Raw genomic sequence first — 18,541 nt, forward strand, 5'->3', positions numbered from 1 at the left:
GCTAGACAAAGGCAGGTTTTATTGATAAATAGGTGGGCGGGAAGGGGCGCCCCCAGCCTGGAACATCCCTAGGCCAGGGGAACAAGCCCCGCGGATCCTTAGCGGCTACACAGTGCACCAGTCAGTCCCGTGCAGCCCCTTGGAACGGATGGAGGCGGCGGCTGCAGCTCAGTGTCTCGAGAGCTCCCCGGAGACCTCCCTCCAAGCTCAGCGTCCCCACCGGCCGGGGCAGCCCCCGAGTCCCTCCGGGCTCAGTGTCTGGCAGGAGGAGTCCTGCGGCCGGCTCAGCTCCTCTTTCTGCCCGCCGGGCGCTGCTGCTGCTGCCGCCGCCGCGGGGCCCCGCCCTTCTTGCCTTTGCCGCCCGCCGGCCCCTTGCCGCCTCCCGGGCGCTGCCGGCCCCGCTTGCCCCGCTGCCCGCGCTTCTTGCCCTTGCCCGCGGCCGCCTGCGCGTCCTCCTCGCGCAGCTGCTTGTTGACGGCGCGGGTCAGGTCGAGCGGCGGCTTCTTGCTGCCCAGGCCCCGCAGTAGCTCCAGCTGCCGGCTCCTCTCGGCCGCCAGGTCACCGAGCAGCGGCTGGAAGTGCCGCTTCTTGCCGCCCCTGGGCGGGGGCGCGGCCGGCTCCTTGGGCAGCCGGGGCTGGAAGCGGCCCAGGGAGGCGGTGGAAACGCGGGCCACTTGCGTGGCGCGGCCCAGCTCGGCGCTGCTCTGGTGGCCGGTGGGGTGGAGGCCGCGGCCGGGCAGGGCGCCCCGGGCGATGTTGCGGAGGCGGTTGAACTCGTTGCGCGCCACCTTCTCGCGCTTGTCGCGGAGCCGCTTAGCGAACTGGTCCTCGTGGGGGTCGGCGCCGGCCGGCACCTCGATGAGCCAGTCCCGGGCGGGGTCCCCGCCGGCCCGCTCGTAGCCCCAGCGCCGCCGCCACTGCTTGGCCGCCTCGTCCCACACCAGCGACGTGCGCTTCCGCCGCCGGATGCCCTTCAGCCGGGCGAACTGCTCCCAGCGGGTGGGCGGCCGGGGCCGCGGCAAGGGCTTCTCCCGGGGCAGGCGGTAGGAGGGCTCGGGCAGCTGCGCCACCAGCGGGCCCGTCGCCCCCTCGGCGCGCCCCGCCGGCAGCCCCCACAGCTGGGCCACCAGCAGCTGCGTGTTGTCCCGGGCCAGCGAGCGCAGCCGGCTCTCGCGCTGGGCCCGCGGCACCGGGGGCGGCGGGTTCCGGTCCAGCGCCAGCAGGTTCCCCAGGTCGAACTCCAGCTCCAGCTCCTTCTGCACCGCGACACTCCGGTGCGGCTCCGCCTCGCGCTGCTCCGCGCGAGCCAGCAACTCCTCCAGGCACAGCGCCGCCATGGCCGCGAGACACCCGGCCAACCGCTCCCCACGTGCGGCAGGCTTCACCGGCCTGGAAGAAAGGTTAAAGGGTTCGTTTCCGGCTGGCGAGGGCGCACCGGATGTGCGTGTGGACCAATGGGCGCGCCCGTAATGGCGACACACACTCTCTGCCCAGAACAACAACTCCCAGAACGCACCGTTCCTTGCTTTGCCTAACCGCGGGCGTCACGGTGCCGCGCTGCCCCCTGGGAGCTGTCGTGCTCTACGGCCAGCTGCTGAGGCCAATGGTGTGTATTGCGTGCTGGGATTTGTTGTTCGACTGCCTATTCTGGATGCCAGGTGGGCCCTGTAGTCCTTGAGGGTTCGGCCTAGTAAAGCAGCGCGTCACGGGATGCACAATCTGCGCAGCCGCAGCCTGGGGAGCTGGTAGAGCTTTGCATGCTGGCTCCTGTAGTCTCCCTGGGCCATACTGGCTCCTGCTGGGTGAAGGGGAGGGTAACAAAATTACCCTTTTGTTCTTTTTTGCTGGGTAACTTTATTAAGAATTTATCCATTGCCGATTATTATTACACAAAATTAATGGGGTGGGGCTGAGGGGTTTGGAGTGTGCGAGGAGGCTCAGGATAGGGTAGAGGGTTGGGGTGTGGGGGGTTGAGGACTCTGGCTTGGGGTGAGGGGTTTGGGAGGGACTCAGGCAGAGGGTTGGAGTGTGGTGGTGAGGGCTGTGGGGTGGGGATAGGGATGGGGGATTTATGGTGCAGGATTTATGGGCTCAGGGCTGGGGCAGAGGGTTGGGGTGCGTGAGAGTGAGGGCTCTGGGGTGGGGCTGGAGATGAAGGGTAAGACATTCCTTTCCTCACCCAGGCTGGAGGGCAGGCAGAACTGAATTATTGACATGGCTGTGCAGAGTATTACTACTGGGAATGTACACTGATTTAACTGGATTTGTTGTTTTAACTATTATACAAATATTTCAGCCTAGTAACCAAGATGGAAGGAATCTAAAAGGGTGAATCTTCATTATTATACACAGAGTGGTAAATGCGAAACTCTATTATCGGGACTGTGGCCAGCCTGAAAGCCATATATTGTAAACAAGTATTTCTTTACCTATTTATGATTCTCTCACAGTCTACGCATCTCTTATCTTGGACAATGAAAATCAATTAAGGTGCTTTCAAGTTCTCAGTGCTGTAACGTTTGGGTTGCGAACACTTGATGGAAATTTGTCCTTGCTGTAAAACCAGTGTTTTCAATGGAATTTAAAAGAATAACAGGGGGAACATTTTTCTGTGGGTCTTAAGGGTTTGCTTTTATAAAACTTATTTTTTAGATAAAGTGGAGTTGTCACCTTACTAAGGGCTTGTCCACACTGGGGTTTTACACTGAGACAAACTGTGCCAACACAAGTCATGGTTAATTGGGCATGGATTGTCTACCCCAGGGGCTTGCACAAATGCAGCTATATTGGTGTAAAATAGCCCAGTGCAGACAAGGCCTACAAGTCAGACAGTCTAGCACTCACAGCAATGCACCCCTAAGATCCACTTATAAAGAATAAAGGAAAGAAATGCCAACTCCTAAGCAAAGAATGGGCCTGGGGATGACGGATTCACAGTGCAGGAGGAGGCTCAGGGCTGGGGCAGAGGGTTGGGGTTTGTGGGGGGGTGAGGGCTCTGGGGTGGGGCTGCGGGGTGGGGCCAGGGATGAGGGGTTCACAGTGCAGGAGGGGGCTCAAGGCTGGGGCAGAGGGTTGGGGTCGCGAGAGGTGAGGGCTCTGGCTGGGGCTGGGCTGGGGATGAGGAGTTCAAACTTTGGGGTGCAGCAGGCAAGACTGCCCTGAGACTGGGGCTGGAGAGGAGGACTCCTTCCAGCGGGGAGAGGGCTGGGAGAAGCGAGCTCTGGGGGAGGAGCCCCTCTTCTCCCCCCTGGCATGACACTCACCAAAGCCCCAGGCTGCTGCTCAGGAGGTCCAGATTGGATAAGCCCCCTCAGAGTCGCCTGCAGGGGGCTGCCATGCCGTTGTGCCTCCTCCCCGCCTTCCTCTGCAGGAGCAGTAGTCAGCCTGCTGCCAGCGCTGCTCCCTTAGCAGGCAGCGGCTGGTGAGGGAGTGCAGCATGGAGCTGCAGGGGGCAGCCACCCACTGTCCAGGGCACAGGTGAGGCACAGACACTCCGGGGAGGTGTGCGGTGGCAGCAAGCGGGGCCGGGGGACGCTCTGGTGGAGGCACGCGGTGGGGCCGGGGGAGTGACCCAGCCCCAAAGATTGGTGGAGCTGGGCTCCCAGGGTCCTGAATTTGCTGGAGCACAGGCACCCCGGGCCCATACAGCTCGCCGCCCCTGTTCATCACATGACATAATCTTTAATTAAAGATTAATCTTTAATTGCTGGACACTCAGCAACCCTACAATAGTACACACGCAGGTGTGCTGTTATAGCTGTAACTGTGTCTGTCGCATGCTTCCCTGAGGACAGCATCTGCTCTGCTAGTACTGACCCAGCGTCACATACACATCAAAATATTTCTGTCTAAAGATACCTAAAATTACCAAGTCTTCACTTATTTAATTTTTAACACGTTAATTCCGTGTATCACAGCAAAAACATTATCAATTTATCCAGGTGGGTGGGCCCATATTTACTCAGGGCCAAATTCTTCTGAGTTATATAAGTAAGATTCCATTGCAATTGTGTAACTGAGAGCAGACTTTGGACCTAAAATCTATGGCAGGATCCAAAATGAGGATGGGGAGGGCGAGGGAAGGAACATGGAAAATAAATCAGGTTACACATGAACTACAAACACATGAAACACCACACGCACTTCTTTTTGTAGATTAGAGGAAACTGCTCTGCTCATATTAAAAGGCAGTGCCTGGTCAGTCTCCTTAATCTTTTAAAATAACCACTACTGGCATGCAGTTGTTCAGACTGGTGACAGGTAGTTCATATTTGTCTCTCTTGTCCACCTTTCTGTCTTGCTGCTGTGAAAGTGAGTAGAGGATAATGGAAGTGCCTACACGCTGCTACTGAAGAACAGAGTTTTTATCCTATGTTCTCAGAAAATATATAGAAGGAACAGAAGATAGGCAATGCAAATTATTAGAGGCATGATGTAGTTATGATAGAGTTTTCTTTCTTTTTAAATCAACCCATGTACCAGCTGACTGCAGCTCACATATCAAGTATGAGTAAGGCTACGATTTAGTCACGAAGGTCATGGCAGTCATAGATTCCTTGACTTTACCAGACCTCCATGACTTCTTTGGCTTCAGCTGTCAGGGGTTGAAGCTGGGGCTTGAGGCGGGACTGTGCACCCCTGCCCTGAAACTGGGGCTGGAACCAGAAATCTGCAACTCCTACCCCGCGGCTTGCGGCAAGGGCTGCAGCTGGGGCTACGCATCCTTGCCCCATGAGTCATGCACCCCCCTTGCAGCTTCCCAGGGCCATGAACCCCCCCTTCCGACTGCGGCAGGGGCTTGGCAGGGGCACCCGCACACCACAGTTGCCAACTTTCATGCAGTAAATAAGCTCCCCAACTTTCACAATAAGCCAAAAATCAAGCTAATCCCATTTCAAAACAAGACAAGCCAATCCCTAAGAACCCCAACACTCTATGTGACTAGAGCCCCCAGGTGTGCGGTCGGGGACTGTGGTGGGCCTGCTGTGCATCCCTGACTCTTTCCCACCTTTGCCTCTGCTTGCCCCTTGTCCCACTTTCCACCCCTTCCACCTGCTTGCTGAAAGCCAATCAAAAAAAAAGAAGAAACAAGCTACAAGCCAAACCAGCAACAAGTTACGAGCCAAAAACTAGCCAACAAGCAACTCACAAGCCAATTAAGCCAAAACCAAGCCCAATTCCTGCATTTTTTCTGCAGGTTTGGCATGTCTGCTGCACACCCCTGTCCCGCAACTGCGGCCAGCTCTGGAGTGGGTAGCTGTGCCCTCCGCTGCGGTTGCAGGAGCCGGGACTTGGCCTGTTAGTCCCCCGCCCCCCCGCATGGGACTCCATTCACCCCTCTCTCCCTCACCTAGCCCTCCCCCCCCATGGTTATTTTTAGTAAAGTCACGGACAGGTCACAGGCTCCTTGAATTTTTGTTTATTGCTCGTGATCTGTCCTTGACTTTTACTAAAAATAACCATGACAAAATCTTATCCTTAAGTAGGAAAACCATGGACATAGGAAATGCTCTGGGTGTTTAAAAAACAGATCAATGCCTCTCTGGACAATTTTTTTAGTTACCACAAGAAGGCACTATATTGCATATTACATTTTGTTCACTTCCCTGGACAACTGATGTTTTCAGCCAAAATTACAGATTCAAGTGACTTTAAAGAGAGTTGTTCTCATCCTTTTGAAGGCTTGTGGGCACTATTTCAGAAATGGAAATATTTACACCTGTGTCCTGCATAAGAAAGTTCCATTGCCATGTTTTATTTTCATCTGTTTTACTAATGCTGTAAAGTATTAAACATCGGAGCAGATTCAGGGGCACACTTTGTTTTGTTCTGCTCCAATGACACAAAGCAGCCATAGACCTAATCGAGTTTATGGTTTTGTATTGCTGGAACAGCACAGAGCACTGAAAGCATGACAATGCATTTGGCTTACTTTTTGGAATGGTAGCAAGAATCAGTTTGGAAAAAAAATTCAAATGAAATCCTGAAGGCAAAAACTGCAGTTTTGGTAATTCCTATTTAGGATTTAATTCCAGCACACCTATCTACTCTGAGCAGTATCTAGTGAAGTCGATAAGCTTGCTTATCCATTTCATTACAGCAGTTTAACTCTGGTATGATTCCATTGCTGGAGAAACAAGGCTATTGCTCGAGCTTCCCTATGTCTCACACACCTCTGACAATCATTTCAGCCTAGGGTTGCCAATTCTGACCAAAACTATTCCAGGAGATTTTTTTTCTCAACATGTAATGTCATTTTCTTAAAATATCCTATTAAAATCTCCTGGATTGCTTTCAATAGTCACCAGGAGATGGATGCAGATTCCAGGAGACTCCAGGCCAATCCTGGAGGGTTGGCAACCCTATTTCAGTCCCCTGTGATTGTTGGCAGCCAATGTAACTTATGCCGGGGAGCAGACCTGGCACACAGCTCAGGGGTGCAAAGGTGAGCTTCACACCCTCTTTTTCATCCTCCCTCTGGTTTGTACTGTGTTTCTTTGACAAAACCAAAGAACTGGTTCAATTGTAAGTCTCTGAATACATGATTATACAGAAACGATCATAAGCACTTGTGGTAACTTGTAGACCCTTTAACAAGGCCTTTTTCTATTTAAAAAGAAATTACATGCCCAGCACATTATATGGAGCTTTGAAGTTGTGGCACAAGTAGGTCTAAAAGTTTTGTAACTATCTTTTGTGGAAATAATACACCCCATAGTTTGGTAATAACACAATTTTTACATATGTATGTATGTATTTACATAAAGACTCTGAAGGAACTGTTTGAATCTTTTACATAATCAACATTTGTTAAATCATAGCAAAACTTCCTCTGACTTCAGTGGGGCTATAGACTTCAATGGTGTCAGATTTCACCCCCTGTATACATTTTTGTATAGTGATTCCTTAGTACTGCACATACCTGCTCTCTCTGTGTGGGATATATATCTGCTTAATTTACTGACAAAACCAAACTTTTAATGCTGCGAGCACTGAAGAACCTGTATAATGTAACTGAAGAGCAAGCTGTATTCAAGTATTATCAACTAAATTGCTAGCTATTAAATCTCTGACTCCAGAATCTTTATTGGTTTTAACAGTGATGATGCAGACAGGAAAAAAGTTAATTTTCGTGATAGCAGGATGTGAGTGTAATCATGGCTGTTGGAAAGACTGGACTGCTTGACTGGATATGTAAACCAAAAAAAATTGGAGAGTGGAAGTCATTGATGACGGCCTGGGAAAATATAAAACAATGAAATGTGATTTTTAGAGATGGTCATTTTTTAACCACAACCACACTTTAATGTTAAGGTCATAACATAAAAATGAACACATAGCTCCCCTTAAAGTGTGTAAGAGGCCTCCATATCCAAGGGAAGAATCTGGCTTCTTATAAAACAGGGACAGATAATCTTGTGGTTGAAGCATGGAAATGGCAGTTCTGAGATGTGGATTCTAATGTCACGTTGCTTCTTGGGCAAGTTATTTAGGCAGAAATTTTCAAAGGTGCCTATTATTTTTAGGTGTCTCAGATTTTGGGGGCCCAGCTTTAGAAACCTAGATCTAATTTTCAGAGGCGCCGAGCACCCATAGCTCCTACTGTCTGGAGGACAGTTGTAAGTTGGAGTTGTAAGTACTCAGCACTTATGAAAATCGGGCCTTGGTATCTCAAACTGGGCACCCCAAAATTGGAGGCCCTCAAAATTAATGGACACTTTACAAAATTTGGCCTCTCTTTGCTTGAGTTTCTCCATCTATACCATATGGATAATAATTGTTACTTCACAGAGTGTTGTGCAGCTTACTTTGTTATTGTTTGCTAAGTGTTTTGGGATCTTCAGGCAGTATTTGGATGCTATGGTGATTCTGGTTTATAGGTTTTTACTCACTCATCACCATGATATATATCTGGACACCCGTACAAAACCCAAAGATAGACACAGACATATAAAATTAGACAGATGAGATAGGTGGAAAGTGCCATAGATATGAAAAGTGTAATCATAGTTTGTAAAACACACAATGTTATACGGATGTATTGCAGTGGTTTCCTAGTCACTGAGGCTGGGATTTTCAACAGACCTAATGGGGTAAGGCACCCAATTCTCACTGAAAGTCATTTGGAGTTGGGCAACTGACTCCTTTAGGTCCCTTTGAAAATTCTAGCCTGATTTCACATATCAAGTCCAATTTTTAGATTTGGGCACCCATTTGGCAATTAGGCATCTACACTAGATTGAGAATCTAGATGTTGAAATGAAAATGCACATGCAGAATTGGCTACCCTGCCTTAGACATCCATATTTGAAAGTTTGGTCCACCATGGCCCCGATCTTGGGAAATACTGAATGCCCCCAGCTCCCATGGTTTTTAATGGGAATTGAGGATGCTCAGCATCTTGTAGGAAGCATTCAGCATTGCACTGGACTGAACTCCAAATGAGCTACAACATGTAGGTTGTAGCCAGGGATTAATCTAGGGAGCAAAGTGCACCAGTCACAGGTAACAAGTTCTTTACTCTTCCAGCTATGTAAGATATTAATTATGAGACTAGTGAAAACACACATAGAGACAAGAAGTTTTTATTTAATACTTAGATACAAGAAACTATAGAAAAGCAAGAGAAGTACAGGAACATGTAGGTATTGTAAAGCACCTTTTAGCCCCCAGCATTGCACTGTGCATGCTTACAGCTTAGGCTGGTGTAAGATAAAGAAATTCCCCAATGTTGACATGCTTACAAGCTGCGGGAAGCCAGTGAAGATGAAATAAAGTAAGTGGAGAGTGCATCATAGGTGGAGGTGACAGTCCAGGCTTCTGCCTTCTTATCTCCCAGTGGCCTACCATTGGTGTATGCCAGGCATGGATGACATGCCTCAGTGCAGGCTGTGCCTGCGGGACGATACCATCCACTCCCCAAACAAAACGGCATAGTGCGAGATCATGCCGCATAGGCTATACCACTACTTGACTAAAAATGCCACAGCATGCCACTGTTATCAGCCCAATGTTCCAGCTGGGGATGGTCTTGACAACCTTTTATACACCTTTTTCCATTCCATCCACATGCATCTAGGACCATATCTGATCAAGTGTGAGTCTCTATTTATATTTGGAATTCCAGGAGACCAATTTTAGGGTTCTGGTTGTCCATATGTGCTATTCCCATTGACTATAATTCCATTTCCAACTGCCAGTCCAATCATTTGCATTGGGCCCTTTCCCAGTAGTTTTGATATGTCAGTGTGGTTAGCTCTTATTGCAGAAACCTTCTAATATCTACCATCTGTTCATGGTTTACCTATTTATCACAAAGTGCATTGCTAAACTATCACAAGATACATATTACTAACTTCTAGGCCTCACTGTAAAGCCTTAATACTTAAGACCTATACCCGAGGCATATTTTTTAATAATTTTTTTAATCTTCTACTTGCTGTTACAGATACAATAATTCCATCATTATTTTACCCAAAACTATAGACCCTCCAAGATCAGGTCAAGGGTTGATGGTCAAGAAGGGATAAGATGATAAGATGTCAGCATCTGTTTTCCTGTGTTTTAAAATATTTATCCTCAAAGAGGAAGAGAAGGAAGGGATTATATAGCTTAATCATGAATTTCTTTCCTTCTGTTGGATTGTGTTACAACTTGAAGGTTACTATACAATAGGGCTTTTCTTGGTATAAATAATAATATTCATGTTCATTCTTTTTCCCCCTCTGATGACACTCCATTAACTTAGATTTACTCTCCAAACTTTTGGCAGTTACCTCTGGATGGCAGTAGATATAGTTACAAGATGATTCAACCAATTCTTAAGCCTGCTCTGAGAATAGTACTAAGTATTTTTTTCAGGAAAGCTCAGTGTACCAGTAATTTGGTAAAATAGCAGAAAAGGGGCCCTTGAAATATTTCTACAAATCATTCCTCTTTACTGATTTATGATTTTAATTCAATATTGCTTGAAGTAAAAGTTTACTTTTAAGGATTCGTTTATATGACAGACTTTATAAAAATTATTTGCTCATCTGGATCTAGATTAAGTGCTGAAATCTGTGGGCCAAATTCTGTCCTACGTAGCAAAAATATCCTAATTTACTACATTGTAAGGTCCTAACACCTGTAGATGCTAATGTAATCCAAATAAATAATAATAATGAATTTGGCTTCAGATGATACCTTTCCTGTTCACCATAACCTCAAAATACAAATACACTGATAGGCAAAAAAATGTGGGCAATTGCTATTTGGATGATGATTTTGCCTGAGAAAGGACTGTAGAACTAGGTCCTAAATCAGCACAAACAACAAAATACATTTGGGGCCAAATTTTGCAGAGATTTAGTTGCAGAGGATATAAGTAAATTCAGAATTTGGTCCTCAGTATGGTCTGTAAAAAATGAGGATAATAATACTTCCCTACTTCACAGGGAGTGTTGTGAGAATAAATACATTAAAAGATTGTGAAGCATTTTGCGATCTACTGATGAAAAGCTATCTAAGAGCTAGGTTATAGTTATTATTTTATATTTAAACTATCCCTGCAAACAGAATTACTGAATACACTTTCAAGGCAGTGTGATCATGCAGGGAAATACATGCACAAGTCCTGCTCACAAATAGCAAAATGTTCGTATGTGTGAGTGTACCTCCCACACGCTACTTTGATAATGTACCCTGTAGGTGTCCATGTAAAAGATACTAAGTGCTATGTTACCAATGTGATGTTTCAATTACATCAGTTACAGTCACTTCAAGGGTCTCGCTAACCTGTTTTTTGTTGACAATTATCAATGAAAGGAAAAAAACCTCTTGGCTTAAACCTTTTCACACACAGTATTGCAGCACTTTATATGTTTAATCCAGGCTATTAGGCAGCAGACAAGCAGGGTTTCCATTCACACACAACTGCAAGTGACTCATGGAAGATGAGAGTCATTTACGAACAGTTGTATACTCTGGTACCAAGTACATACGTTGTTCTCCACATTAACACAAGCAGAGTTTGTGTTAACACATAAGTTATTTGATTTTAAATTGCACAACCACCTAACAGCACTCAAAGCGGCAGGGAACTCTCTGTTCTGATCAGCATTCAGTGCTCTGCTTTCCTGTTTAAAGGGTGACTCTTTGATCTCAACAACCAGCTCCCCGACTCTGCCATAACAACATCAGCTATTCTACAAAGTACTTATTCCATGTTTCCCCTGTAGCATGCCTTTGCGTCTTGCGTTGTACTCATCTGCTGCTCCATTCTGAGTGTGCTGGCAGTACAGTAAAATGGACTAAAACCTCAGTCTCTGAAGTGCTATATATTGGTGCTTCAGAAATTGGGATTCTAGCCATTTCACTCAGTTACTGACTCATTCAGTCCAGGGGCAGGAAGCACAAGCAGTGAGTAGTGGTGAAAGGAGCAATACAAGTAGGGGACTGTGGGAGGCAGAAGGTACGTCCACAGTGCATGGTTCTTCCGGCGGCATGTAGAGTACATACTCAGATAGTCCCCCACAATACATGTATAAATAGCAACGTAGATGGTGAGGTACAGCTTAGGCAAGTAAGACACACCTGAAGCCTGTGAATATGTATCCAAGTACATACCCTATAGGGCTCTCTACTTACCCAAGCCCCGCCTCCCTGTTGAGATGGCCACTTTAATCAATGTGGTGTCCCACTACCTCCCCATTGCTGGAGCCTTTTTCCAACAGTTGGAAAAGACTCCAGCACAGTAAAAAGCTCTAGCAGCAGGAAGCTGCCATGTACTTCTGTACCAGATATGGACTGGCTACAAAGCTTGCTTATACACACCAGATGTGTTCATTATAAAATCCTTTAATGCTCTGCCCTGGCTAAGGTTAGCTTTAAATAATGTATTTTTATAAACAGTGCCACTTAGTGGCTGAACAGTATATTGCAGTTTATCATTTCATGCCAGAGCCTATCACTGACACAGGCAGGTTTGCACCACGATGTGGATGCAACAGGCTTTTCACCATGGCATGTAGCTACACATACCCTACATGCCACTGCCTTTTTATTCTGTGTTTGTACAGCAGCTTATTGTACACATAAGCACCAGGGGGTCCATGACTAAAGTTCCTGGTTGCTATAGCAATACAAATAAAACATAAATAAATACGTAATATACAATCTCTTTGTAGCTTTCAACAGCATTGAATACAAATACAATAGCTCCTGAGGATACAGTTGGAGCTGATTGCTCAGCATTACAATGACTCCATTCATTCTTCACAGACAGGACACAGCAATTGGTGATGGGTCCTCCCTGCCTCCGCCCCCCGGGACCCTCACCTATAATTCATGCAGAGACCTATTATTTTCAATTTCCATCTGAGCCCGCTGGGAGAGGTTGCGAGATGCCATGGGCTCTCCTACCAGCAGTACTTCAGTAACACCCAGCTGTCTATTTTCTTCTTAACAAAGACAACCGACTCCATCTTCAAGGTGTCAAAAACCACAGTGCCTTCATTCTGTCTATAATACCATCTTCCAGTCACTCAGGTTTATAACCTGAATGTCAACACTCTACGCCTCTGCCCTCTATTAGACCTTGAATCTGTAATCCATCTCCATTCAGCAAAGCACTTCCTCATGTGCTTAATGTTAAGCATGTATTTAACTTCTTTGCTGAAGAGAGAAGGATTTAGAACATGCCTAAATACTCTGCTCAAACTGTGCCTCTGAACTTCCTCAGCTAGGCTATGTCCAAACCTCCTGCTCCTACCTCCATAATTTTTGCAAAATCTGGCCTTTTCTCTCTATCCATATAGCTAAACTTCTCTTCCTTGCCATCTCCTCTTAACTACTGCAACATTCTTCTCTCGGGCCCTCTCAACAGCCACCTTGTCCCCATCAGGTCCATCCAAAATACTGCTTCTAAGATACCCTTCTTAGCCAGTCATTCTGATCCTGTAACTCCTTCCTGCCTTTTAATCCCTCCCTCAATGTGTTCAGTTCAATTTTCATGTCCTCACGTGTAACCCTTCTGCCAGTCAGAGTTGGCAGCAACAAGGGCCGGGTTCAGTATCTAGGGGTTCCTTTTCAAAAATACAACACAAACCTGGCTTGAGCCCCCACCCAGTGACCTGGGACAATTACACACCATCCCCTGGGCGCCTCTAAGAGGCAATACTTTCCCTCTCGCAAGCACAGAGTCTGAGTGTAGCAAAAGCTTTTAATAAAAGGAGGGGAGTAACTCAGCATTAATTTGGGAAAACACTGCAACTAGGGTTCATAAACATAAACTATGAGCAAAAGACCCACCCCCAAGTAAGTTGGGCAATATCCTTTTCCTGGGGTGAAAGTAGGCCAGTGTGGGCTGGTACAGTGTGCCGGTAAGAAGCCGGTACTGGCCCATATGCAGTTGACACTAAAGCACTGCCCCTTTTGGCTCTCACTCGCCCCCATCGGCAGCCCTGCCCTGTCCCAAGGCTCTCGGCCGCTGCCGGTATGGTCAGCTGTGTACCAGCTCTTACCGGTACGCTAGACTGGACTGTACCAGCTTACTTTCACCTCTGTCCAACACCAGCCACAAGTGATCATTTGGGCAAGTAATCCCATCATGCTGAGCACCTAGGCAGGGTGGGTGTGCCCATGCAAACAAGATCAACTCCTGAATTCCTTTTCCACAGCTCACCACTAGATGTCAGGGGAGAGCTCATTCAGACTCTGCTTACACATGTACAAGGCCCTTCACAACTCAGTCCCTCCCTACTTATCCACTCCTGTATCTTATGCCCATCCATCTCCCTCCATCCCCCAGTGAGCACTTGGCTGTGCATGTCACCTAATTAACTCAATAGGGTATTGACCCAGGTGTTTGGGAACCTGGGTTCTATTATCATCACTTGCACCGACTTGCTGGGAAATCTTGGGCAAGTTGCTTAGCCTCTCCATGCGTTGGTTTACCAAGCTATAGAATAGCTATAATTCAGATACATACTGCACAGAAGCTTAATGAACTAGTTCATGTTTGTAAAACACTTCAAGATTCTTGGATAAAAGGCAGAACAGGAATAAAAAGTGTCATTACCAAATGCACTGGATGGCTGGTTCTCCTGCCTCCCAGCTCTCTGTGCGGAAGAGCATCCAAGAGTGTGTTGCCCAACATACAGGTGGCCCTGCATTTCTGCAGGGATTTCTCTGCTAAGGCACTATACAATAGTTGCCCAGATTTTTCCAGAAAGCACTGATACGAACATGGTTAGTCATGTGGTAAGTGTGGATACACCAATACATCTGAAATATGATTGAGTTGTGAATTAAGCTTATGACGCAATCACTTTTGTTGCTGTGATGGGGCATGGCCCTCTGCTCCTATCTTCTCGTATAAATTGCTCTCACCACCCCAGTACCGCTGTGTTCTTTATTAGCCCTGGTCTACACTATGAGTTTAGGTCAAATTTAGCAGTGCTAGATCGATTTAACCCTGCACCCATCCACATGACGAAGCCATTTTTTTAGACTTAAAGGGCTCTTAAAATCGATTTCTGTACTCCTCTCCCAACGAGTGGATTAGCACTGAAATTGACCTTGCTGGGTTGAATTTGGGGTAGTGTGGTTGCAATTTGACAGTATTGGCCTCCGGGAGTTATCCCAGAGTGCTCCATTGTGACCGCTCTGGACAGCGCTCTCAAGTCAGATGCACTGGCCAGGTAGACATGAAAAGGCCCGCAAACTTTTGAATCTCATTTCTTGTTTGGCCAGTGTGGCAAGCTGCAGGTGAGTGCAGATCTCCTCAGCAGAAGTGACCATGATGGAGTCCCAGAATCGCAAAAGAGCTCCAGCATGGACTGAAAAGGAGGTATGGGATCTGATTGCTGTATGGGGAGACGAATCCGTGCTATCAGAACTCCATTCCAAAAGACGAAATGCCCAAACATTTGAAAAAAATCTCCAAGGACATGAAGGACAGAGGCTACAACAGGGACCCGCAGCAGTGCCACGTGAAACTTAAGGAGCTCAGGCAAGCCTACCAAAAAACCAGAGAGGCAAACGGCTGCTCGGGGTCAGAGCTTCAGACATGCTGCTTCTATGATGAGCTGCATGCCATTCTAGGGGGTGCAGCCACCACTACTCCACCCCTGTGTTTTGACTTCATCAATGAATTATCTCTCAACAGGAATGCACATTTTGGGTACGAGGAAGATGATGATGAGGAGGAGGAGGTCGAAGATAGCGCACAGCAAGCAAGCGGAGAAACCATTTTCCCCGAGAGCCAGGAACTGTTTCTCACCCTGGACCTGAAGCCAGTACCCCCCGAACCCACCCAAGGTGGGCTCCTGGACCCGCCAGGCGGAGAAGGGACCTCTGGTGAGTGTACCTTTGTAAATATAATACATGGTTTAAAAGCAAGTGTGTTTAATGATTAATTTGCCCTGAAGACTTGGGGTGCATTCACGGCCAGTATAGCTACTGAAAAAGTCTGTTAACGTGTCTGGGGATGGAGCAGAAATCCTCCAGGGACATCTCCATAAAGCTCTCCTGGATGGTCACTCCTCATGATCACCTGATTGAAATAGGGTAATTTTATTAAGGGGACATTCAGAGGTGGCCATTCCTGCTGGGCTGTGTGCCTGTGGCTGAAAAGAAATATTCCCCGCTGTTATCTACGCGGTGGGGGGAGGGGTGAAGCGATCATCCCAGAGAATTGGGTGTGTGTGGGGGGGTGGCCGTTACTGCTGGGCTGTGTGCCTGTGGCTGAACAGAAATCTTCCCCGCTGTTAGCCACGTGGTGGGAGGAGGGATGAAGCGATCATCCCAGAGAATTAGGTGTGTGGAGGGGGGTTTAGTTGGGTTTGTGCTGCACGTTAACCTGAAAACCGCAGCCCCTCCTTTTAAATTTTAAATGGCCAACCCAATGGCTGCTTGGTTTGGGAAATGAGGGTGCTGCTGTTTGAAATCATTCCCACATGTTATGAAGATTAACGAAGCCAAAAGACTGGGGCTTACCATGGCTGCCTGCAAGCCGAATTCTGTTGCCCGGCCCTGCGTGTTTGATCTCTCACACCAAACCGGCAGACCCTCAATATAAGACGCAAAATGCAACCTTGTACCAAAAGCACATGTGCTATGTAATGTTAACAGCAAGGTTCACTGTGAAAGAGTCTACCCGTTGTTTTCTAAAATGTGTCTTTTTAACTACTACTCTCCCTTTTTTTCCCTCCCACAGCTGCAAATGTTTCAATGCTCACACTATCATCTCCGTCCCAGAGGCTAGTGAAGATTAGAAGGCAAAAAAACCGCACTCATGATTAAATGTTCTCTGAGCTCATGCAGTCCTCCCACACTGAAATATCCCAGCAGAATGCATGGAGGCAAGCAATGTCAGAGTCCAAGAAAGCACAATATGAATGCGAGGACAGGTGGCGGGTTGAAGATGATAGGTAGTGGGTTGAAGATGACAGGTGGCGTCAGCTTGCTGACAGAAGGCAGGAGGCAATGCTGAGGCTACTGGAGGATCAAACTGATATGCTCTGGCGTATGGTTCAGGTGCAGGAAAGGCAGGAGCACAGATCACCGCTACAGCCCCTCTGTAACCAACCGCCCTCCTCCCCAAGTTCCATAGCCTCTTCACCCAGACGCCCAAGAACGCGGTGGGGGGGCCTCTGGACACCCAAGAACTCTACCCCAGAGGATTGCCCAAGCAACAGAAATAAGTTTTAAAATGCAGTGTGGCCTTGTCCTTCCCTCCTCCCCCACCCCTCCCGAGCTACCTTGGCAGTTATCCCCCTATTTGTGTGATGAATTAATAAAGAATACATGAATTTGAAACAACAATGACTTTATTGCCTTTGCAAGCGGTGATCGAAGGAGGGAGGGGAGGGTGCTTAGCTTACTGGGAAGTAGAGTGAACCAAGGGGTCAGGTTTTCATCAAGGAGAAGCAAATAAAACTTTTACACCGTAGACTGGCCAGTCATGAAACTGGTTTTCAAAGCCTCTCTGATGCTCACCGCGCCCTCCTGTACTTTCTAACCACCCTGGTGTCTGGCTGCATGTAATCAGCGGCCAGGCGATTTACCTCAACCTCTGACCCCGCCATAAACGTCTCTCCCTTAATCTCACAGATATTGTGGAATGCACAGCAAGCAGTAATAACAGTGGGAATATTTGTTTCGCTGAGGTCTAACCGAGTCAGTAAACTGCACCAGGGCGCTTTTAAACATCCAAATGCACATTCTACCACCATTCTGCACTTGCTCAGCCTGTAGTTGAACAGCTCCTGACTACTGTCCAGGCTGCCTGTGTATGGCTTCATGAGCCATGGCATTAAGGGGTAGGCTGGGTCCCCAAGGATAACTACAGGCATTTCAACATCCCCAACGATTATTTTCTGGTCTGGGAAGAAAGTCCATTGCTGCAGCTGTTGAAACAGACCAGAGTTCCTGAAGATGCGAGCGTGATGCACCTTTCCCGGCCATCCCACGTTGATGTTGGTGAAACGTCCCTTGGGATCCACCAGTGCTTGCAGCACCATTGAAAAGAACCCCTTGCGGTTTATGTACTCACTGCCAAGGTGCTTCGGTGCCAAGAGAGGGATATGGGTTCCGTCTATGGCCCCACCACAGTTAGGGAATCCCATTGCAGCAAAGCCATCCACTATGACCTGCACATTTCCCAGGGTCACTACCCTTGATAGCAGCAGCTCAGTGATTGCGTTGGCAACTTGGATCACAGCAGCCCCCACAGTAGATTTGCCCACTCCAAATTGAAAAGGAGTACTTGTGGCACCTTAGAGACTAACCAATTTATCTGAGCATAAGCTTTCGTGAGCTACAGCTCACTTCATCGGATGCATACTGTGGAAACTGCAGAAGACATTATATACACAGAGACCATGAAACAATACCTCCTCCCACCCCACTCTCCTGCTGGTAATAGCTTATCTAAAGTGACCACTCTCTTTACAATGTGTATGATAATCAAGGTGGGCCATTTCCAGCACAAATCCAGGTTTTCTCACCCCCCACCCCATACACACACAAACTCACTCTCCTGCTGGTAATAGTTCATCCAAAGTGACCACTCTCCCTACAATGTGCATGATAATCAAGGCGGGCCATTTCCAGCACAAATCCAGGTTTTCTCACCCCCCCCTCACAAACTCACTCTCCTGCTGGTAATAGCTCATCCAAACTGACCACTCTCCTTACAATGTGTATGATAATCAAGGTGGGCAATTTCCAGCATAAATCCAAGTTTAACCAGAATGTTTGGGGGGGGGGTAGGAAAAAACAAGGGGAAATAGGCTACCTTGCATAACGACTTAGCCACTCCCAGTCTCTATTTAAGCCTAAATTAATAGTATCCAATTTGCAAATGAATTCCAATTCAGCAGTTTCTTGCTGGAGTCTGAATTTGAAGTTTTTTTGTTTTAAGATAGCGACCTTCATGTCTGTAATTGCGTGACCAGAGAGATTGAAGTGTTCTCCGACTGGTTTATGAATGTTATAATTCTTGACATCTGATTTGTGTCCATGAAAGTGCCCTTACACATGCAAAAGTTTCGCAGCC

The 18,541-nt window shown here is 47.5% G+C and overlaps 2 protein-coding genes across 2 annotated transcripts; one reads left to right on the forward strand and one right to left on the reverse strand.

Annotated features, from left to right (window-relative positions):
* Positions 1 to 1,428, reverse strand: RRS1 (regulator of ribosome synthesis 1). Its single transcript, XM_073331000.2, has one exon. The coding sequence runs from the start codon at positions 1,335 to 1,337 to the stop codon at positions 285 to 287; it is 1,053 nt and encodes a 350-aa protein (XP_073187101.1). The 5' UTR covers positions 1,338 to 1,428; the 3' UTR covers positions 1 to 284.
* Positions 102 to 16,800, forward strand: LOC144930196 (uncharacterized). The gene is made up of 4 exons (XM_078851525.1): positions 102 to 1,606; positions 14,734 to 14,992; positions 15,149 to 15,339; positions 16,199 to 16,800. Exons 2-4 carry the CDS (start codon positions 14,898 to 14,900, stop codon positions 16,282 to 16,284), a joined length of 372 nt encoding a protein of 123 aa, XP_078707651.1. The 5' UTR covers positions 102 to 1,606; positions 14,734 to 14,897; the 3' UTR covers positions 16,285 to 16,800.
* Positions 16,801 to 18,541: the final 1,741 nt, after the last annotated feature.

The sequence above is a fragment of the Lepidochelys kempii genome, chromosome 2 (genome assembly GCF_965140285.1).
Source record: "Lepidochelys kempii isolate rLepKem1 chromosome 2, rLepKem1.hap1, whole genome shotgun sequence".
NCBI classification, from domain to species: domain Eukaryota; kingdom Metazoa; phylum Chordata; order Testudines; family Cheloniidae; genus Lepidochelys; species Lepidochelys kempii.

What these genes read in the sequence shown, in the direction of transcription:
- LOC144930196 (XM_078851525.1), top strand. Translation starts at nt 14,898, where the DNA reads ATGCCCAAACATTTGAAAAAAATCTCCAAGGACATGAAGGACAGAGGC. An exon ending in GTGAAACTTAAGGAGCTCAG is followed by an intron (nt 14,993 to 15,148) that starts GCAAGCCTACCA and finishes ATCTCTCAACAG; the next exon opens with GAATGCACATTTTGGGTACG. An exon ending in AGGCGGAGAAGGGACCTCTG is followed by an intron (nt 15,340 to 16,198) that starts GTGAGTGTACCT and finishes TCCCTCCCACAG; the next exon opens with CTGCAAATGTTTCAATGCTC.
- RRS1 (XM_073331000.2), bottom strand. Translation starts at nt 1,337, where the DNA reads ATGGCGGCGCTGTGCCTGGAGGAGTTGCTGGCTCGCGCGGAGCAGCGC.